Here is a 24,025-nt window from a genome sequence, read left to right as displayed (position 1 = left end):
ACTAACACAGCTGTTACTCTGAAACCTTTGGGGACAGATGCTCGATGATATGTCAACGGAAAATTATCCCATGGAGAAAATCAGAAGCACAGGGCATTTCATGGATGACTTCCCTGCTATGGATTGGAAGTCAAGGAACAGGCAGCAGGAGGGAGAAAAAAAGATTTTGCAGGTATACATTCTAGCCTGTAGCAACACATATAGGAGCTCTCTTCTGATGCTCAAAGACTATCCTAGCACCTTTGGCTCCAGCATTTATTGAATGGCATGTGTGCTCTTCCTCCACATTAATATTTCAGATACTGGATTGCTTTTCTGGGCAAACACATTGTGATCTTTTACTGTACTGACAGTAAACAATGCCTATTATTCCTTCAGACAGGCGACATTTGGCACAAAATTCCCTACACCTGGACAGCCTGAGCGATAGCAGATAACATCAGAAGCATCCAATCTATCCACGGAAAAAGAATATGGATGAGGCTGTCAATACTGTTCACGAGAATCACTTGTCTCTGACAAGGCAAGAGATTCCAAAGAGCCCTCCGTTCCTAGAGACCAAGCCAAAGGACATGGTACTTCCTTTCTTTCCCTTAGTTTTCTCAACATCAGAATTTTAATCCACTTGTCTCTGCTATTCCCCACATTTCAGTTATTCATTGCCTTGTTTATGAGGGGAGCCAACACCACCACATTCCAACTGCACCTTCCTGAGCTTCTCTTAAAAACCCAACATCTCTCTTTATTCTAGATCAAAACAATAAACTATTCTTCAAGCACCTGAAGTCTACACTGAAGAAAAGCGTTCTAGCCGCTTCCAAAGCACATGCGGTAATGAATATGCAGCTCAAGGCAAAACCTGGATAATAATAATTTTAATTTTACTGCAGGATTTTCAAGGAGAAACTTAGAAAGACATTCGCATTTATTTTCAATGGCTGCAAGTGCTTCACTCACTAGGACTTCCTGAGAAAGCCGATATTTAATTTACAGTGTAAATCCCCCAAAGGAACTGCTGCAGCTCTCTGCATGGAGACAGCTGTAAGGAAGAGCTGCATTACAGATGGGAGCTGTGAGAGCTAGCAGCTATCGAAGAGCAAATGGGCTCATTACTCAGAGGGAAGGTGAGACATAGAACCAGAGAGAGAGCACCTGCTCTAAATACGGATTTAAATGACATTGGAGCCATTTACAACACACACTTTGCTTCTCTACAAAAGAAAAAGGACACTAAACTTTCTAAACTACTACATGCCACAAGGGGCCACAGCAATGGTTCCCTCAACCCACCCAGCAATATTGTTAACCTATCCAACTATACTCTCAGCCCAGCAGACGCAGCTGTCCTATCTTGGGGCCTCTCCTTCTGCCCCTCCACCCCCACGAACATGATACAGTTCTGTGGTGATTTAGAATCCTATTTTTGACGTCTCCGACTCAAGGAATATTTCCAACACACCTCTGAACAACATACTAATCCACAGAGACCTCCCTACCAATACTACAAAAAGAAGGATTCTAGGTGGACTCCTCCTGAAGGTCGAGACAGCAGACTGGACTTCTACATAGAGTGCTTCCGCCGACGTGCACGGGCTGAAACTGTGGAAAAGCAGCATCACTTGCCCCACAACCTCAGCCGTGCAGAACACAATGCCATCCACAGCCTCAGAAACAACTCTGACATCATAATCAAAAAGGCTGACAAAGGAGGTGCTGTTGTCATCATGAATAGGTCGGAATGTGAACAAGAGGCTGCTTGGCAACTCTCCAACTCTACAAGCCATTACCCTCTGATCCCACTAAGAGTTACCGAAAGAAACTACAGCATTTACTCAAAAAACTCCCTGAAAAAGCACAAGATCAAATCCGCACAGACACACCCCTGGAACCCCGACCTGGGATATTCTATCTACTACCCAAGATCCATAAACCTGGAAATCCTGGACGCCCCATCATCTCAGGCATTGGCACCCTGACAGCAGGATTGTCTGGCTATGTAGACTCCCTCCTCAGGCCCTATGCTACCAGCACTCCCAGCTACCTTCGAGACACCACTGACTTCCTGAGGAAACGACAATCCATCGGTGAACTTCCTGATAGCACCATCCTGGCCACTATGGATGTAGAAGCCCTCTACACCAACATTCCACACAAAGATGGACTACAACGTCAAGAACACTATCCCCGATAATGTCACGGCTAACCCGGTGCCTGGACTTTGTCCTTACCCATAACTATTTTACATTTGGGGACAATGTATACCTTCAGATCAGCGGCACTGCTATGGGTACCCGCATGGCCCCACAGCATGCCAACATTTTTATGGCTGACTTAGAACAGCGCTTCCTCAGCTCTCATCCCCTAATGCCCCTACTCTACTTGCGCTATATTGATGACATCTTCATCATCTGGACCCATGGAAAAGAAGCCCTTGAGGAATTCCACCATGATTTCAACAATTTCCATCCCACCATCAAACTCAGCCTGGTCCAGTCCACACAAGAGATCCACTTCCTGGACACTACAGTGCTAATAAACGATGGTCACATAAACACCACCCTATACCGGAAACCTACTGACCGCTATTCCTACCTCCATGCCTCCAGCTTTCACCCTGACCACACCACACAATCCATTGTCTACAGCCAAGCTCTGCGATACAACCGCATTTGCTCCAACCCCTCAGACAGAGACAAACACCTACAAGATCTCTATCAAGCATTCTTACAACTACAATACCCACCTGCGGAAGTGAAGAAACAGATTTATAGAGCCAGAAGAGTTCCCAGAAGTCTTCTACTACAGGACAGGCCTAACAAAGGAAATAACAGAACGCCACTAACCGTAACCTTCAGCCCCCAACTAAAACCCCTCCAACGCATTATTAAGGATCTACAACCTATCCTGAAGGATGACCCAACACTCTCACAAATCCTGGAAGACAGGCCAGTCCTTGCCAAAAGACAGCCCCCCAACCTGAAGCAAATACTCACCAGCAACCACATACCACACAACAGAACCACTAACCCAGGAACCTATCCTTGCAACAAAGCCCGTTGCCAACTGTGCCCACATATCTATTCAGGGGACACCATCACAGGGCCTAATAACATCAGCCACACTATCAGAAGCTCGTTCACCTGCACATCCACCAATGTGATATATGCATCATGTGCCAGCAATGCCCCTCTGCCATGTACATTGGTCAAACTGGACAGTCTCTACGTAAAAGAATAAATGGACACAAATCAGATGTCAAGAATTATAACATTCATAAACCAGTCGGAGAACACTTCAATCTCTCTGGTCACGCAATCACAGACATGAAAGTTGCTATATTACAACAAAAAAACTTCAAATCCAGACTCCAGCGAGAAACTGTTGAATTGGAATTCATTTGCAAATTGGATACAATTAACTGAGGCTTAAATAGAGACTGGGAGTGGCTAAGTCATTATGCAAGGTAACCTATTTCCCCTTGTTTTTTCCTAACCCACCTCTCCCCCCGCCCCGACGTTCTTGTTAAACCCTGGATTTGTGCTGGAAATGGCCCACCTTGATTATCATACACATTGTAAGGAGAGTGATCACTTTAGATAAGCTATTGCCAGCAGGAGAGTGGGGTGGGGGGGGAGGTATTTTTTCATGCTTTGTGTGTATAAAAGATCTTCTACACTTTCCACAGTATGCATCCGATGAAGTGAGCTGTAGCTCACGAAAGCTTATGCTTAAATATATTGGTTAGTCTCTAAGGTGCCACAAGTCCTCCTTTTCTTTTTGCGAATACAGACTAACACGGCTGTTACTCTGAAACTGTCATTGGAGGAGAAGACTCCAAGAGATTCATTCAGGTAAGCCAGTGTTCATCTGCATTTATCCCAAACTCTTTGGTCTGGAAATCACATGAGAAGAGTTTCTCTGAGATTTCCAGTTCCTCTAGCTTTGAGATGGGTCTGACTCAGGAGCACACAAGGAGACTTCATCCAGGATTATTACTACTGTTTGTCTTGCTGTAGCACCTAGAGGCCAGGGCCCTGTGATGTCATGTCCTCTACAAACATACAACAGGGATGCTGCTTGTCAAGTTTGTCATGTAAGTAGCACAGCTGAGCAGCAGAAGCACACAAAGGCGGCGGGGTGGGGGTGGGGGGGACACACACAAACAAACAGCTTTTCTGACCCTTGCATCAGCTTTGAGTCACTTCTTGCTTCCTCCAAGCCCTGGTAGCCATGTTCCGCTGAACAATGCATAAATCTAGGTACTTACATGCCCCTCATCCCCACAGTATCTCTCCATGGGTGGGCCATGACTACTCTGCATGCAGAGGTTTCACCTGGATCCCGGTGCCACATTTGTTCAGGGAGCTCAGCTAAAAACACCCATCTCCAACTGCTATCCCCACATCCTTCCAGCATCATTCTCCAGGCTCATGGTAAAAACCTCTCCCCTCCCCTCGGCCTCCCTTCCAGGGTGGTGTATGTTTTGTATTCACCCCTCACTAGATACATTGCAGTGACCTCTGTGTGCATTAACCAGAGAATCAAGTGACCCCATAACTGCAATGGACTTCATTTACAGGCGAGTTTCACAAGGATTTCCCTGCAAAGCGCTTTCTGGCACAGAGGAAAAAGCAATTGCACCTTTGAAGGGAGAAAGGCATTTTAATAGCGAAGCTTTGTTGACAAAAGCCTAGGGAATACAATTTAGCACATTGTTCGCGTAGCACAGTTCTTCTAATCTGAATCCCCAGGCTCTCCGCGGGGCAGAGCCAGGTCTTGCAAAGGGCACTGTGCTCAGGGTTACCTACTCAGGCCACCGACTTATGCATTTTCCCCCCCACCCACAGATTTTATATTTATATAAAAATAAATCAGTCCCACCATTTCAAATTGTGTTTGAAGGACACTGAGCATTCAATGCAGTGAGAGCTGGATGAAAAGGTCACTTGCCTTTAGAAGTCACTTGGCTTTACGTCCAGCCGAGAAACATGCCCAGTGAAAAAAGGTGCCCTTAGAACATGCCGTTGAAAACCCACTGCGTCTTAAAAGACTTTCCAAATCTCTCTGACATTCCATTACCTAAATGCCATACAGAGTAGGAGCTCTGCACTGGGTGGGTGCTCAGCACTTGCACTTCACATCAGAGTTAGGAACACAGGAGCAGATCCATGGCCCCTCTAGCCCAGTGTCCTATCTCCAATATTGTCCAGCACCCAATGCTTCAGAGGAAGGTGCAAGAAAATCCTAATCCCTAGAATTAGTTAGAAGGATGACAGGTTTCAGAGTGGTAGTCATGTTAGTCTGTATCAGCAAAAACAACGAGGAGTCCTTGTGGCACCTTAGAGACTAACAAACAAAATTTATTTGGGCATAAGCTTTCATGGGCTAAAACCCACTTCATCAGATGCATGGAGTGGAAAATACAGTAGGCAGAGGTGTGTGTGTGTGTGTGTGTTATATATAAAAAAAATATAATACACACACACACACACACACACACACACACACAGAGTACATGAAAAGATGGGAGTTGCCTTACCAAGTGAGGGGGTCAGTGCTAATGAGACAATTCAGTTAAAGTGGAAGCTGGCTATTCTCAATAGTAGAATACCAAGGGAGGAAAAATCACTTTTGTAGTGGTAATGAGGCCAATGTCATCAGGGTGGCCCATTTCAAACAATTGACAAGAAGGTGTGAATATCAGCAGGAGGAAATTAGTTTTTGTAGTGACCCATCCATTCCCAGTCTTTGTTCAGGCTTAATTTGAGGGTGTCCAGTTTGCAAATTAATTCTAGTTCTGCAGTTTTTCATTTGAGTCTCTTTTTGTAGTTTTTTTGTTGAAGAATTGCCACTTGTCTGTTACTGAGTGTCCAGGGAGATTGAGGTGTTCTCCGACTGGTTTTCGAAAGTTATAATTCTTGATGTCTGATTTGTGTCCATTTATTCTTTTGCGTAGAGACTGTCCAGTTTAGCCAATGTACATGGCAGAGCGGCATCCTGTAGGTGTTTGTCTCTGTCTGAGGGATTGGAGCAAATGTGGTTATATCGTAGAGCTTGGCTGTAGACAATGGATCGTGTGATGGGTTCTGGATGAAAGCTGGAGGCATGTAAGTAAGTATAGCAGTCAGCAGGTTTCCGGCATAGGGTGATGTTTATGTGACCATCGCTTATTTGCACTGTAGTGTCCAGGAAGTGGACCTCTAGTGTGGACTGGTCCAGGCTCAGTTGATGGTGCGGTGGAACTTGTTGAAATCCTGGTGGAATTCCTCTAGGGCCTCCTTCCCTGGGTCCAGATGAAGAAGAGTCTCAATGTAGCACAAGTAGAGTAGGGGCGTTAGGGGACGAGAGCTGAGGTGTTGTTGTTCTAAGTCAGCCATAAAAATGTTGGCATACTGTGGGGCCATGTGGGTACCCATAGCAGTCCCACTGACTTGAAGGTATAAATTGTCCCCAAATCTGAAATAGTTGTGAATGAGGACAAAGTCACAAAGTTCAGCCACCAGGTTTGCCGTGACATTATCGGGAATACTGTTCCTGACGGATATATTCAATATATATCCAACATGATATATGCCATCATGTGCCAGCAATGCCCCTCTGCCATATACATTGGCCAAACCAGACAGTCTCTACGCAAAAGAATAAATGGACACAAATCAGACATCAAGAATCATAACATTCAAAAACCAGTCAGAGAACACTTCAATCTCCCTGGACACTCAATAACAGACTTAAAAGTGGCAATTCTTCAACAACAACAAAAAACTTCAAAAACAGACTCCAGCGAGAAACTGCAGAATTGGAATTAATTTGCAAACTGGACACCCTCAAATTAGGCCTGAATAAAGACTGGGGGTGGATGGGTCACTACAAAAACTAATTTCCCCCTACTGATATTCACACCTTCTTGTCAACTGTTTGAAATGAGCCACCCTGATGACATTGGCCTCATTACTACTACAAAAGTGATTTTTCCTCCCTTGGTATTCTACTGTTGAGAATAGCCCGCTTCCACTTTAACTGAATTGTCTCATTAGCACTGACCACACACTTGGTAAGGCAACTCCCATCTTTTCATGTACTCTCTCTCTCTCGCTCTGTGTGTGTGTGTGTGTGTGTGTGTGTGTGTACTCACTCTCTCTCTCACACACACACACACACACACACACACACACACCTGCCTGCCTGCCTACTGTATTTTCCACTCCATGCGTCTGAAGAAGTGGGTTTTAGCCCACAAAAGCTTATGCCCAAATAAATTTGTTAGTCTTTAAGGTGCCACAAGGACTCCTCATTGTTTTAGGAGGAGGAGGGCTGAACCCCATGCATGTCTGTGAGCCGGACTGGTTTTATCCAAAACCAACCCAGAATACACCCCACGTGCATAATGATTTTAGTGAACATGAGGTTTATATCCTTTTTACTCGCATCCCCTTTCTCCAGGAATTTTGCTTTCTATTTTCCCCATGTGCATGGGCTCCTTTGTCACCACATGCTGCAGACAGCCTGAAACATCTGACGTGCACTGGACTACTTTGTCCTATTCAGTGTTTCTTCATCTGCTCATTCAGTTTCTTCCTTTATTCTCCCACAGGGAGAAAAAACAGGTGAGCCAGCCGCAACGCAGAATGTCAAATCAAAGTAGTGCAACATGTTGTTACCTAGCAGTGAATTTATCAGGCATCCAGATTTGGATACTTCATTGCAGTGGCATAAACGGTAACAATAACAGAAAATAGAAGAGAACAGATTTCTCTGATTAAGTATTGTAATGGAAACAGTTCATACAAGTGCCCCTAAAACTCTCATCTTGGGGTTACAATTCTAGTTGTGTTTCAAATGCTTGGTCTTCCTCAGTTTTGGTAAGTGGTATTCAAATCACACATCACATAAAGAAAAGGAGGACTTGTGGCACCTTAGAGACTAACCAATTTATTTGAGCATAAGCTTTCGTGAGCTACAGCTCACTTCATCGGATGCATGCCGTGGAAACTGCAGCAGACTTTATATACATAGAGAATATGAAAAAATACCTCCTCCCACCCCACTGTCCTGCTGGTGACAGCTTATCTAAAGTGATCATCAGGTGGGCCATTTCCAGCACAAATCCAGGTTTTCTCAACCTCCGCCCCCCCACACAAATTCACTCTCCTGCTGGTGATAGCCCATCCAAAGTGACAACTCTTTACACAATGTGCATGATAATAAAGTTGGGCCATTTCCTGCACAAATCCAGGTTCTCTCACCCCCTCTCCTCCCTCCCAAAAACCACACACACAAACTCACTATCCTGCTGGTAATAGCTCATCCAAAGTGACCATTCTCCCTACAATGTGCATAATTAAGGTGGGCCAGCTAAGGCTATAGCTCACGAAAGCTCATGCTCAAATAAATTGGTTAGTCTCTAAGGTGCCACAAGTACTCCTTTTCTTTTTGCGAATACAGACTAACATGGCTGTTACTCTGAAACACATCACATACTTATCAATCATAGAATATCAGGGTTCGAAGGGACCTCAGGAGGTCATCTAGTCCAACCCCCTGCTCAAAGCAGGAACAATCCCCAATAAAATCATCCCAGCCAGGGCTTTGTCAATCCTGACCTTAAAAACTTCTAAGGAAGGAGATTCTACCACCTCCCTAGGCAACGCATTCCAGTGTTTCACCACCCTCCTAGTGAAAAAGTTTTTCCTAATATCCAACCTAAACCTCCCCCACTGCAACTTAAGACCATTACTCCTTGTCCTGTCATCTTCTAACACTGAGAATAGTCTAGAACCATCCTCTCTGGAACCTCTCTACCTCTACCTCTCTACCTCTCAGGTAGTTGAAAGCAGCTATCAAATCCCCCCTCATTCTTCTCTTCTGCAGACTAAACAATCCCAGTTCCCTCAGCCTCTCCTCATAAGTCATGTGTTCCAGACCCCTAAACATTTTTGTTGCCCTTCGCTGGACTCTCTCCAATTTTTCCACATCCTTCTTGTAGTGTGGGGCCCAAAACTGGACACAGTATTCCAGATGAGGCCTCACCAATGTCGAATAGAGGGGAATGATTACGTCCCTCGATCTGCTGGCTATGCCCCCACTTATACATCCCAAAATGCCATTGGCCTTCTTGGCAACAAGGGCACACTGCTGACTCATATCCAGCTTCTTGTCCACTGTCACCCCTAGGTCCTTCTCTGCAGAACTGCTGCCTAGCCATTCAGTCCCTAGTCTGTAGCGGTGCATTGGATTCTTCCATCCTAAGTGCAGGACCCTGCACTTATCCTTGTTGAACCTCATCAGATTTCTTTTGGCCCAATCCTCTAATTTGTCTAGGTCCCTCTGTATCCTATCCCTACCTGCCACCATATCTACCACTCCTCCTAGTGTAGTATCATCCGCAAATTTGCTGAGAGTGCAATCCACACCATCCTCCAGATCATTTATGAAGATATTGAACAAAACCGGCCCCAGGACCGACCCTTGGGACACTCCACTTGATACCGGCTGCCATCTAGACATGGAGCCATTGATCACTACCCGTTGAGCCCGACAATCTAGCCAACTTTCTACCCACCTTATAGTGCATTCATCCAGCCCATACTTCTTTAACTTGCTGACAAGAATACTGTGGGAGACCGTGTCAAAAGCTTTGCTAAAGTCAAGAAACAATACATCCACTGCTTTCCCCTCATCCACAGAACCAGTAATCTCATCATAGAAGGCGATTAGATTAGTCAGGCATGACCTTCCCTTGGTGAATCCATGCTGACTGTTCCTGATCACTTTCCTCTCATGCAAGTGCTCCTCTTCAAGAACTTCAAGAACAGGAGTACTAGTGGCACCTTAGAGACTAACCAATTTATTTGAGCATAAGCTTTCATGAGCTACAGCTCACTTCATCGGATGCATTCAAGAAGCGAGCTGCAGCTCATGAAAGCTTATGATCAAATAAACTGGTTAGTCTCTAAGGTGCCACAAGTCCTCCTGTTCTTTTTGTGGATACAGACTAACACGGTTGCTCCTCTGAAACCTGTCTCCACTTGTAAGCTAACCGACACCTCTAAAGCAACATCCTGTGCAGCTCAATGCCACAGTGTGAATGGACCTTGCTAGTGTATTTTCTGCATTTGGATAGATGCAGCTTCATTGCAAGCAAATACCCCAAGTCCAGCTACACACATCAGTGCACTCATGAGCTGCATCCTGGACTAAAAGCAGTGTTGGAGAAAGGGCACAGTACAGGGGGAAGTATTTGTGGATTTTAATGCAGATGAGAGCTGAGGTACAGTAGCTGTATATAGGAGAGACAGAGCAGAGGAGGGGAATGGAGAGAGTTGTTACAAAGACAAAGTGAGCGCAGTGTTTGCTGCATGTCTAGTTGCAAGTGAAGATACGCTGCAAACATTCAGATTCTTTTGTCATTTTTCCTGCTACTCTTGCCCTTGGGAATAAGATTGCTTAGTATCTGCAGAACCATCAACGAATTGTGTGGTTTTTTTTTTTATTCCCTGGCAAAATAGTGCGAAGGAAAGCAAGAAATAAAGGGGTTATTACTGATGGCTCAGAGATGGAGAAGAGAAACTAAGTGAAACTGACTATTCCTGTTTGGCAAGATTAAAACCTCCTCATTTTATATGCCTTTCCTCTCTCCCCCACTTTCTCACACAGAAATGTCTAATTTTATATGCAGAGTGGAGCTGAGATTTCACTCCATGGCCTAGAGGTGCAGACTATTCCCACTGCACTAAAATCAGTGCTCAAGGAGAGATCATACAGTAGTAGTTTCAAGGTTTCTCTCTCTCTCCCCACATATAATCTATATCTTTGCATGGAAGAGGCCACTCAGAATAAATTGTAATGTGTTTGTGGCTATAAGCCAAACCATCAGATGTGTGGATATATCTTGGGGGTGTGATATATGCAGAATTACATGCCCAGAACCTGATCTTGCACTATTGAAGACAATGGCTGTCATCCCATTGATTTAAATTGGAGAAGGATCAAGCCCCCAAATATCAGGAGCTGTGAAGTCATCCTGTGATTGTGATTATTAAGGCACAGACAGCTTGTGAAATGAACAATTGGATTATTTTTATTTGAACATTACATAACAGCAATGGAAGCCAGCTGTAAAATGCAGCCTGCCCCAGTCTGTTCTACCTTCCCCTGCAATCACCCGGTCTTCCAAAACAAACCACCACCTTTGGCCGCTGCAGCCACACCCACACTGCATTGCAACGGCAGCTGATCCACACGGCCTCAAAACAAAAGGACAGAGCAGCACGAGACCACTCTATGTGCCAGTGCTTCAGGACAGCCCAAGGCCCTTCAGGGTCCCTAATCCTATTACAGAGCTAGAGGAGACTGCAGGATGCCACTAGCCCTACATAAAGAACAGGAGGACTTGTGGCACCTTAGAGACTAACCAATTTATTTGAGCATAAGCTTTTGTGAGCTACAGCTCACTTCATCGGATGATGCGTCATGCATCCGATGAAGTGAGCTGTAGCTCACGAAAGCTTATGCTCAAATAAATTGGTTAGTCTCTAAGGTGCCACAAGTCCTCCTGTTCTTTTTGCGAATATAGCCCTGCATAGCTCTCCAAGGAGCCAGATGTAGCTTTGGTCCAAATCTCTTTTCTGCATGTTGGCATCCAGGCCTAGACATTATCATCCCCTGCAGAGAAGTGCATATGGTTATAAACAACCTTGTCTCATGATTGTGCAGGGACCCTGTTCCTATAAGTCCCGACACAAAGACAGACAAATGAAATTTAGTTTGGGCACAGAAAATTCAGTGCTGTGTCCATTTAAGGCCCTTCCTGGGTATTTCCACTGAGAAACTGAGCTTGGTGCACGCCTCGGAAAATCCTGCAAATATTCCCTCCGTTGACCATTTGAGTGCGCAATGGCGGCGTTCAGACCCCTGCTGTTTCTGTTAATTTCTGCTGCAGTCAGACCCAAAAGAGCCCAGTGAGAATCAGGGCTAGGGGAAGATTTGATCCCCTACCCAAATTGATTATAATCTAAGAAACCCCCGTGTGTGTTTTCTCTGAACATTTTAGTGAACAAATTTATTTCTAGAACTGGTTAGAAAAATAGGATTTTTTTCCCCCCTGGGAGAAGTTTTTTGGGGGGATGGAAGGGAGATCATCATAGAAATTGAAATCAGCTGGAAAAAAAAAACTCATTTTTTCTGCAGGAAGTTTCAGATCAAATTTGAAATGAACATTTGTTTCAAATGGACAATTCAAAATGAAACTATCATCATTTCCATTTCATTTTGAATAATGCTTTAGAAAGACATCATATCAAAATGTCATTTTATTTCTGATTTTTAAAAATCAAAAACAAAGCATCATTTGAAGTTGAAATGAAACAAATTTTAGTTTCAACGTTTCCTGTAGGAATTTTTTTTGGTCTGAATTGACATTTTTCTGTGAAAAGTTTCAGTTTTGACCAAACAATATTTGACCAGCTTTATTTATTGGTTGTAGGAGACCGTGAACTTTACATGTAATTATCATTTATTTTGCAGCAGCATCTAGAGGGTTCAGCAAGGATAGGGCTCCATTGTGTTAGCTGCTGAACAAACATACATATTAGAGAATATTTATGGAAAGCAAATTTTGAACTTGTAAAGGGCAAAGATTCTCACTGGAAACCGGATTTGTTCATCTAGCCAGAGAACAAACACCTTGTGACTCCAGTGTCCAGTTAAAACTAACCATCCCAGCTCAACTATCAGAAACTCAGAATTATTCACAGAAATGATGTGTTCAATCATTCTGAATTACTAATCTATCTGGGTAAGTCACACATGGCTCACTCCATCTCAGAACAGAAAAAAGAAGCTAAATTCATCCAATAAATTATTCACTACAAATTATTTGCTCAGGTTTCATTCAACCACATCCATTGTATATTGGGAAAGAGATGTATGAAGGTGTCCTATTGATGTCTGGGATAGAGGCAGTTCTCAGTTGCATCTGTTTTCCAAAGAATCAAACTCCACAGAAAGCAAGTTAACTCTGCGAAGATCAGTGCTACATTGACACATAGGCAAGTTCAAGAGTTGCAAAAAAAGTCTACAATACAGAGAGAAAAATATTCAGCTAGAGCGAGAGCAAACTATCCAATCTCCAAAGCCCAGAAACACGTGCAAGTTCTACCCTGGACTCTCTGCAGTACAAGACAGCCAGATTTTCAGAAGTGCTCAGCCTCCACAATTGGGGCTTGATTTACAAATGGGCTCAGCTCCCATTATTGGAGCTGCTGGGTGTTGAGCACTTACAAAAATCTGGCTCACTAGTGTCACATATGGTACCTTAAAGGGGACAGGGATGAGCCCTGGAAAGCTCATAACCCGTTTTTGCACAATTAATCCTTTCTTATGGGGCTGAAATATGAGACTTTAGTGACAAACGGCCGGCTATTTCCACAGGAAAAGAGGGGTTTTCTTTACAAATACCAGCTCTGTAGGGAGTATGCTCGTGGAGCAAAGGCTGTTTTTGGAGTTTCTTCTAAATTGGGACATAAATGGTGTTTGTTCAACAGCTACAAATGTAGGAGAAAAAGTAAAATCTGTCCCAGAAAATTCTTTCCAAAATTTTGCATCAAAGAATCAGAGACCACAGCAGGGGTACATGCGCCGCACTTCACAGCGTACAGAATCCAAGAACTGGAGATTGATTTGTAAGTGGGTTGGGGTTTTTTTTGTTTTTAAACAAAAGACAAATGCAAGATACAAACAGAAGGTAAAAGTCAAATAAAATGAATCAATTGCACAGCTATGCCCCTTCCCCCTGCTGCTTCCGTTCCCTGTAGCAACATTCCTGGAAGAGCCATCTGTGCAAGCATTGCTTCTTCTAAAATATCGTGTCTCAAGCCTGGAGGTATCACCAAGAGCTGCACTACAGGGCTTATGTCCTCCCCTCTGCATTCAGCAGTAGGTTAATCCAGGGAATAGAACTGTCTGTGGACCAGTCATGGTTGCTCCCATATTCAAAAGCACCCAAATACCTGGGAGGCATTGGGTTTTATAGGGGCTTTGTCAGAAGGAAACATTCTACTCTGGAGCACAAAGAAACCAAGACAGTAGGGGCCTGGCCTGGCCTGCCAGGAGAACAAACACTGCTGCAGCTGCTGGAAGAGCCACTCAGAGCCAGCTGAAGAGGAACAAATACCGAGATGGATGGAGGGGAACGTGCCGGCTCCGATACACTGCTGCTGGCACCATCAGCGCAGCAGCTCAACATCTTCGCTGTATCGGAAGGAAAGCTCCGGGCTGGGTCTTTGCCACTCCAATTCCTTGAGGTGGGTGGGCATGTTTGGCTTGTCCCTTCAGATTTCCAGCTCCCTGCGCTCATTGCGTCGCAGAGCCTGGTAGGCCCGGTTACATAATGGAGCTGCTGCACCTGATGTCAGCAGTGTCTGCTGGGATTGCACAGGTATGACAAACTAGCCTGACACATCGCTCCAGATAAACACAACACAAAACCAGGTTGGTTTCCCCATTTCAAAAACATTAACAACTCAGCTGGCACCAGCAATTACACGGGCAGACGAAACCAGGCTGCTAGCGTACCCCATTGCTCACAGGTAGCAGTTCCTATTTTCTGCACTCGTGCCTCCGTCTCCTGGGCGCTGAATATTGGCTTCCTCTTGCAGCATTATCAAGAGCTGGAAGGTTGCTGCCTTAGAGTTGGCAGTAGCTGCTGGGGATGTCCGTTTCAGTCTCTAGGGAAGCCAGGGCAGGATATACAGGGCAAGGCTGTTGTGACAAGTTCCTTATTTATTAAGGACAACATGTCCTCCTCTACAATGCACCAGTCAAGGCTGTTGTCAGTTTCCACTGCCAACGGTGGGACAAATTCTCCCGCAAACGTACACCCAGGGCAAAACATTCACGTAAACCGGAGCTGAGGTTTGAGCAAACCAATCTGTGCCGAGGAACCCTGAGAACAGAATTGTCATTTGGTTGACAACAATGCAAACCTTGGTGGCATCAGCAGAGTTTTGCATTGAGTTTCATGTTCACCAAGTCATAAAACCCATGCACAAAAGAGGCCCCACCCTCAAGCTGCCCGTAAAAACTCCCTTCCCCTAGAGCTTGCCAGTGTTCTAGGTTGGGAAAGACAGGTCCCATTTCAGACTCACCCCTGTCACTGATTACTAAAAGCACAGCCAGGGTGGATATGAGAGTGACTGAAGTCCCATTGTGATTAATATTCCACAGCCTGTCCGCTTGTGCTAATGCGTTCACCTTCCATTTATCCCAACACAGCCCCACACAGTGGCCAAATCCGCAATCTGAGTGCAGTATTCATTTCTGACTGACACAAAGCCAGCATCACATTTACAACCATTTACACCTTTCCTCCCGAACTCCATGCAGCATGTTCCCTACAGCTCAAAGAGTGTACGCTCCGGTATCCCATGTCAAGGCGGGGTATGTACTGTATTATTTTCCTCTTACTAGCATTATACAATGAGATATCCTTCTGCGATTGCCTCCCTGTTTAATGGGAATTTATTTAATTTTGTTTTGATGATGTGCAGTGCTGTTAATTGCTGTTCTAACACATCTCTAATGATATATCCTTTCTAATTGTTTATAGCTTGCCTACCTCTTAAGTGCTTAAATACATTCAAATACTAATCTATTCTCTGCAAAATTAGAAATTTCTTCTCAGCAATGGATAGCACAGCACATTTAATATGAAAACTTGAGTTCAAATTGCTGAACTCTTACCGGATCTCACTAACTACTTGCTTTTTGAAACCTAGTTTTTCAATACAGTCTTCAAATTGCAGAACTGACTTTGCAAGTTTAGGCAGCAGCAAGAAGAGATGCAGCAGGGAATGTTACAATGGCATTATTTAAACAATTAGAGAACAATATAACCAGCAATAAAATTACTTTTAATTTAAACAGCGTCGTTCTGCATTTACGTTTTTGATTGCATTGTCCTGTTTAAAATACTACTAGGCCAGTTACGAAATCAGCTGCAAAGATATCTTCTTTTCATGCATTTTCTTTCTATAATGGATAGGTTCAATGATCTTATAAAGGAGAAGTTTTATCCACAAGGTATTAACAGAATGAGACCAAGCAGAACAACAAGTATTCCATACATTGGGGTAGCATTGCCAGACATTCCTAAGTGCCAAAGAAAAACTTAGAAAATCAAGTCCAGGCCATATATTGAGTGGATGTAGCTCAGGGACTTGTTTTACTGTTCTCTAAGCATGGGAATTTTAAAGAATAGTCTCTACATTTCTGCATCAAGATTCAATGATGGCCCAAAAAGCGATTCCACCAAAGCAGAAGAACTCTGCAGTTTCCAGCAATGGATTATAGCCATTGCAAAACGTCATTCTAACAAATTTAGGCTCTGAGTAACAAAAGCTCTTACCTCATAATGTGCCACCCGCTGAGATTCTGAGATTAGCTGAGCACTGCACACTTTGCAATAGCTTTCCGTGAATAGTTCCTGGTCAATATCAGACGACTTCATCTGCGTACAGTGATACAGACAGACAACAGAACAGAAGGAATGATTATTTTCAGTGCTAGCACATACCACGGACAATAGAGAACAGTCACATTTCACAATGATCCACGAAGAGCGGAGCAAACCAACGTTCTGAAGAAGTTGGATGCTCTCCAAAATTTCATTACAAGTGAACGAAGCTGTAGCATCTTAAATTCCGTAAGCGCACAGGTAAGTATGGAGAATATTGGCAACCCCAGCTAGATAGCGTTGTATGCAATTCTCACATAAATGGTGAGTTGTGCATCCAGTAGGGACAGCTGATGATCTATTGATCTCTGTTCTTGAATGATTTGGAACCATCAAGTTATGCACACAACTAGCCTATGTAAATGTGCTTTCTTATTGCTGATACCCGCCCTTCTCTGCCTTCTTACTGTCTGTTACATTTACTTGCTGTGTCTTTCTTAAATTGGATCATAAATAAACTTTAGGACAAGAACCAGGATACCCTGTAATACAATGGGGTCCCAATATGGGCTTGGCCTTCTGGTTTCCATTACAATATAATAAATAAAATAATAATAAGGGACTCAAAGGAAACAGAAGAGAGCAAATGAAATGTTCTCAGCCTGCAAAAGAAAATCCAGACCTAAAAACATTTACCTTTTTAATAAACATAAGTCATTAGTGCTGGTATGATTTCCAGATTTCCACAATGAAAAGCCAGACCCAGAATTAGTTATGAAACACCCACCCCCCAAACACACACCCCTTGCTCTGCCGTGACACTGTTCGCTGCAGTGTATGGCGACATGTCTCAGTCTGAGGACCAGAAGTGCTGTGAAAACATTTCTAAGAAACACCTAGAGAACACACTCCTCCTGTATTGCTGTGTCAAGACCTATGGATCACTACTCAGGACTGATGGATCATTTAAGTGATCCAAAGTCCTTTTGACTTGGGGCAGGAGCAGGACTTGAACATGTGTCTGCAAAGTCAGGATAAGACATGGTATTGACCCACTGCACCTCCCATTTTTACATATATGAATTTTTACCATGTGTCATCATGCCTCTCAAATCCAGACTGCCTCCTAGTGGCCAGGTACAAAATTACAGGGATTTTCTCAGCACAGCACAGCACCGCCTCCAATTATCCTAGTGCCACAAAAGTCCACTGAGGGGTGCGGCCTCTCCCTCCAGCCAGCTCACCACTCCGTCCATTCCCCTTCTGGGGTTAACTCAATCTAGTTTATTTCAAGCCCATCTCCCAGCCTCTATCTGGCCCTTTCTGTTCTTCACGGTCTTTCTCCTTTTGGCCTGGGGCAGGGCTGCTCCTACCCCATTGGGAGCCCTATGCAAGAATATTTCCCCCCCCCATGACACTGCACCCCATATTCTCCATAGCGATATTATATGATAATGGCATAATTATGATGCATTTTATGCAAGATGGGTCATGTAAGATGTCATTGGAAAAGCTTTGATTTGCTGAATACGATTATCCTATTCGTGTGCACGGATCATTTGTGTGTCTGAAGTTATGACTATTGACTCTGTATTTCACATGTAGTTACACCTGGGTGTTGCTTACTAGGCAAGATGCTTCCAGTCTAGATTGTGAGTGGGGAAGGGCCTATTTGAGGTAATGAGGCCCTCAGGGGGAACAACAGGCCTAAGGAGAAGTTTATCCCCCACCTGGTGAGCCGTCCTGCGAACGCTCCAGACAGCTCATAAGTAATGGCTGCTTTGACTCAGCAAGGTGTGCAAGGGCCGGTGACCAGATCATCAGACTCTGGACTCCATCTTGGGACGTCAGCGTTTTTCCACAAACGGAGGGTTTGAGACAAAGGGTCAGGACCGCCTGAGCCACCTGTAGGGCTTCGGGCATCAATGGCACCTGAAGCTGGCAGAGGCCTGCACCGCTATCCAAAGTTACAGGCAAGGTATGGGATGGGCTGCTCCGCACCGCTCAAACTTGAGCTGGGGCCTGACTTCCCAAAGGGGGCGTTGAGCTGCCCGGCGTGGATCTTGGCTCAGCCCCAGCCCTCTCCTTTCCCTTGCAGGAGGTAGGGGATCTTCCCCTCGCTGTCTTCTTCGGCTCCCGGCTGGAGCCGTGGAGGGGGATCGGTGCTGAGTGGGGGCCGGCACTGGTGGAGCACTGCGCAGCGATGCCGCCGTGCTCCGTGCGGAGTTGGACCCTCGCCCGGTGCTGGAGCGAGCGCCGACTCCACCAGAAGTGCGTTCAGGCGGTTGCCACGCTCCTTTTCCATCCTGAGTTTGAAGCACTTATAAAATACGACACTTGTCACTTACGTGCCCTTCGCCCAAGTGCATCGGGCAGCTACTACGTGGATCGCTGATGGGCATAGGCCATTTGCGAGGATCATAGGGCTTAAATCCTGGGGACCAGGCCATGCCTGGCGGAGTCCCGTTCAGGACTAATGAAGACTTTAAGAACTAATTCAACTACTAACTATATACAACTGTATTACAGGTTTTATAATGTTCGCAAGAATGGAGAACAAAACCAATGTAAGCCAGAGCAGCAAACGGTCCAGCACTGGCGGTAAGAAGGAGCTGAGGGAGGGGGGAGCTGGCAGTGCCCCATATACCGCGGCATGCGCGCACCACTCCAAAGGGCCCCAGCACCGGGCCCCTACCGATGCCCCGGAGGGGGAAAACTTCCGGCACCGGCGCCTGTGGTGAGCGCACACCCACGCACACCCCCTAATACGGAGTGGACATGAGCAAGCACTTGAAGAACTGCTAATTCATAGGCAAACTAGTGTGAAGCCTAGTTTGTGTTTTTGTTTATTTGCTGGGTAATCTGCTTTGATCTGTTTGCTACCCCTTAAAATCTCTCTTTTGTAGTTAATAAACTTGTTTTTGCTTTATCTAAACCAGTGGATTTGACTGAAATGCCTGGGAAATCGTAGCTCCAGGGGAAAAGGCTGTGGCATATTCCTCTCTACATTGGGGTGGGGGGGGCAACTCTGTGAGCTTACACTGTACAAATCCCTGTGCAGTGCAAGACAGTATAATTTTGGGTTTATGATCCAGAGGGAATGCAACCTGGGGAGCCGCGTTACCTCGGCTGCAGCCTTTCTACTGTTGGTTCATGCAGTGGCTGGTCAGAGAGCCTGCATGTTACTACAACCGGGTGTGTCCCTACCTGCGAGAGTGCTGGAGGAAGTGTAGGACTGGGAGCGGAAGTGCAGCTTGTCACAGCAGCACTGTGAGAGAGAGCCCAGGCTGGTGGGTGAGAGGGCTCAGTGGTACCCCAGTTCCAGGTGGCAAACGGTCCAGGGGAACTCGTCACCCCCTGACAAACACACACTAATAATTAATGGGGGACCCCCTTGAACTGCTTGGGGCCCTAAGCAAACGCTTAGGGCCCGTCTTCACTAGCAATGCTAAAGCGCTGCTGTGGCAGCCCTTTACCGTGGTGTGTGTGTCTCCCAGCACCCTAAAAACCCCACCTCCAGGAGGGGGGTGGCTCCCAGCGCTGGGGCACGGTCTACCCGGGCACATTACAGTGCTGAAGCGTGCAGCGCCCGGGGGTGGTGTTTTACACCCGAGTGAGAAAGTTGCAGCGCTGTAACGTGCCCGCATAGACAAGCCCTAAGTCTGCTTATGCCTGGCACAGCTCTGCCGGGGGGGGGGGTGGTAGAGGGGCCCACGCCCAGCATTCTGTCCCCTGGGTTCCAGCCCAGGGACCCTGTTTAGGCAGCTCAGGACATTCCTTCCATCCTTCCCCAGTTTTCTCTGGGCTGCCCCTACCTGTACCTCAGTCACCAGCATCTTCACAAGATCTGCAGATTCTGCAGCCCCTACCTTGAACTGGTGGTTCCTCAGCTTCTCCTAGGACCAACTACAGAAGCGTTTCCTAAAAACCAGTCTCAGCTCTTCCCTGTGGCAGCTGGATTGTACTGCAAGTCAGTAGCTCTCTCCTTTAAACAGGTGTTCCCCCTCAGCGCTCTCTCTGGGACTGGGTTTGTATCCTGTTACTTTGCCTTGGCTTAATCAGTTGCAAGGCTTTAGCCTGCTCTCTTCAGCTGAGCACCCTCCCCAGTTAGCCTTCCAATCTGAAGGGGTCAGCAGCCCAGCCTTCTCCTCTCACTCCGTCTGCTGGTGGGAGGAGACAGCACCCGTTTTTATGCTGCTCCGCTTCTACTAACATTTTTCCAATGGGTTGGGAGACGGAGGAGCCCGGCCCTGCCTTCTCTGCAAGGTTTTATGCCCTTAAAGTTCCAGTCTCAGATTCCTTCCCCAATCACCATTCGGTCTCCAAATGTACTTATGGGACCTTCCAAACCCTTAAAAGTCAAAGCCAGGCACCAGGGCGGGCTGCCCATTAGGCACTACTGCCCTCAGTGGCAGACTACCTCCTCACAGCACTGTTTTACTATTTTAAGTGTATGAATTAAGATTGCGAACTGCTTTCCATCTTAATTATCCTCCAGATATATAAATACTGATGTGCATAACCATTTATAACATGTATTATCTCGACCTGAAACATGCTTGTAACACCTGCTAGTTTATAAAGAGTTAATAAAGGATTATCTAAACATGTAACTTTATTATAAAATGTGATGGACACGTCAAACTGCATGACAGCGTTTTGCAACTGTATTCCAGACCCCAAGGGAAACAGCCCTGGAGATTTACTAGGTTTTGCTGTTCTCAGTGAGCTATTTAAATATTTTTGTCTTCCCTGCAATTTCCTATAAGGAAATTCACAAAAATACATTAAATGAGCGACCTGGCTAATAGGAATCTCTAAATCCACTGCACACTCCTTCGTCATTATGCAAGTGACTGCAGAAATCAAACATTATGAAAAGATTTCCAAGGTACAAGTCAGGAAGAGCAAGGCTGGTAGGAACACGAACCCTAGCAAAGCAACTGAGCAGCAGAAATCGCTTTAGAAGTAGCATATAAAAATCTGTGTCCTGATCAAGATCCATTTTCTATTTGTACATCAGTCACAACAACCCCATGTGCAGTCTAAGGTGGTAAACAATACAGCTTCTTTAGCACTGATCTGAGTCAACTGATTGTGATGGAAAATAAGTAATGTGGAAAATAAAAGGCTACAGAACAGTGTAGGCAGAAAAATTACCATGTGCAGAAAGCACTGTTTCTGATAGCTAATTACTGGCTTTGAAGATATGCTCACTCACTTTTGCTACTTGCTCTAGGTTTAGCCTCCATTTGTATTCTCTGGCAAATGATGTATGGGGAAACTATTCCCCAATATTCCAGCGGGTATTTCAGGCACCCAGAAATTTCATTGTGAAATCCTGTCAAGCACAGACTGAAAATGCAGGAAAATAGTCTCACTTAAATCTAACAGAAAAGGAGTACTTGTGGCACCTTAGAGACTAACCAATTTATTTGAGCATGAGCTTTCGTGAGCTACAGCTCACTTCATCGGATGCATGCTGTGGAAACTGTAGCAGACTTTATATATACACAGAGAATATGAAAAAATACCTCCTCCCACCCCACTGTCCAGCTGGTAATAGCTTATCTAAAGTGATCATCAGGTGGGCATTTCCAGCACAAATCCAGGTTTTCTCACCCTCCACCCCCCACACAAATTCACTCTCCTGCTGGTGATAGCCCATCCAAAGTGACAACTCTTTACACAATGTGCATGATAATAAAGTTGGGCCATTTCCTGCACAAATCCAGGTTCTCTCACCCCCCTCCCAAAAACCACACACACAAACTCACTATCCTGCTGGTAATAGCTCATCCAAAGTGACCATTCTCCCTACAATGTGCATAATTAAGGTGGGCCATTTCCAGCACAAATCCAGGTTTTCTCACATCCCCCCCACCCCCATACACACACATATTTTTTCATATTCTCTGTGTATATATAAAGTCTGCTACAGTTTCCACAGTATGCATCCGATGAAGTGAGCTGTAGCTCACGAAAGCTCATGCTCAAATAAATTGGTTAGTCTCTAAGGTGCCACAAGTACTCCTTTTCTTTTTGCGAATACAGACTAACACGGCTGTTACTCTGAAACCTGTCATTAAATCTAACAGATTAGCTTTGCATCAAATTTACAGATCTCAAGCCAGAAATCAAGTAGCTAAGGGTGTTAATTCTACTTTGCTTGCCAATGGTACGTACTCTAACATCATAGGAACCCTGCAACAGCTAACCACTGTAGGGCACATGAGGTGGAGCCGCAGCATTAGCTCATCCCTTTACATTATGAAAAACAGATCCTGAGCCTATTCTCCCTCTGTTGCGTGTGCACCACCCCAGTCCTTTATGGATAAACCTGTAGGATTCCCATTAAAGGAAGAGAACCTGATGTTTTCCATATCTGCAGAGGCTCTCTGGGTATGGACTCCGCGGGCCTGAGACCCAAAGAGGTGGGAGTAAGATTGTTACAGGTCAATTGTTACCATCCGCTAGCTACATTTCACGTGCTACGGTTACCGCACATTGATGGAATACATCTCACTGGGGGGACCCAGTTCTTATGCTGTCAATTCCTAAGCAGAATGTTACATATTACGAGTATCATGGAAAGATTCATGTGTGGTCCTGTTCAAATTAACTAATAGGGCCACTTCTCATCACGTGGGACATAGCTACAGACATGCACAACCAAAGCATTTCCAACGTGTTGTGAGCCTTTGTAACACCATCGGGATCTGCTGGCACCGAAGTGCGCATGCAAACTAACTGAAAATGTGCATTTTCTATACAGGGACCACTTCACCAGCCATGAATGTGCAGCCGCTCCTGGAGTGAAATACGGCAATTGTTTAACATCACACAGGGATGCTATGTTAACAGGTTAGCGCAGGAAAGGCCCAGTCCTGCGACACCCCAAGGACCACTGGTCCCAAAACAAACAACTTCTCCAATTGAAATGCCACAGGGATTTCAGTCATCATATTTTGCCTCCCTACATCAGGCCATGCGAGCTAACACCCCTGCTCTGGTCAGGTGTGCCATGGGATCCTTATTGACCTTGGGTGTACAAAGGCCAGGACCTTGAGCAACGCTGCATTGCGGAGCACTCCCGCCTGGGCGCTGACTCAGGGGCACGAGTGCCCCCACTGCAGCACGCAGCACACCTGCAAGACCCTGGATTTCCCCGAGAGAACTCCCCTCCGCACACTGACTCAGCCCAGCCTCACTCAGCGTGGGAGAGCTCCTCACTGCCAGCTGGATGTGGCTGAGCTGAAGACATTAAATCTGTGGGGACTATTAGAAGAGGCTTCATATCTCTTTTACTGATTAGCCCCAATTCATTAATGAAAAACTGAACACCTGTCGCTTACTGATACCACTTCTCTCATGGAGGGTGACCAGACAGCCACTGTGAAAAGCAGGGCGGGGTGGGAGGTGATGGGCACCTATACAAGATGAAGCCCCGAATATTGGGACTGTCCCAATAAAAGCAGGACATGTGGTCACCCTATTCACTTGCAGAGCAAGCCCCTGGGAGGCACAGTTGCATTCGGTACATTTTCCTGCTCCAATTGCTCACAGGACCAG

General features: G+C 45.4%; 1 protein-coding gene across 4 annotated transcripts in view; it reads right to left on the bottom strand.

Moving 5' to 3' along the window:
* ZMAT4 (zinc finger matrin-type 4) overlaps positions 1 to 24,025 on the bottom strand; it is a 198,704-nt gene that overhangs the window by 105,175 nt on the left and 69,504 nt on the right. For 3 of the 4 annotated variants that reach the window (XM_084615387.1, XM_084615389.1, XM_084615386.1), the window contains exon 2: positions 16,406 to 16,507. In XM_084615387.1, the coding sequence (XP_084471513.1) occupies positions 16,406 to 16,507 (102 nt within the window). Of the gene's footprint in view, positions 1 to 16,405; positions 16,508 to 20,322; positions 20,601 to 24,025 lie in introns of those variants that run through there. The other variant, XM_084615388.1, reaches the window with a different exon arrangement.

The sequence above is a fragment of the Lepidochelys olivacea genome (assembly GCF_965140295.1).
Source record: "Lepidochelys olivacea isolate rLepOli2 genome assembly, chromosome: 26".
Lineage (NCBI taxonomy): Eukaryota > Metazoa > Chordata > Testudines > Cheloniidae > Lepidochelys > Lepidochelys olivacea.
Note: the sequence above shows the minus strand (reverse complement) of the source record. Positions and strands in the feature narration are given on the sequence as shown.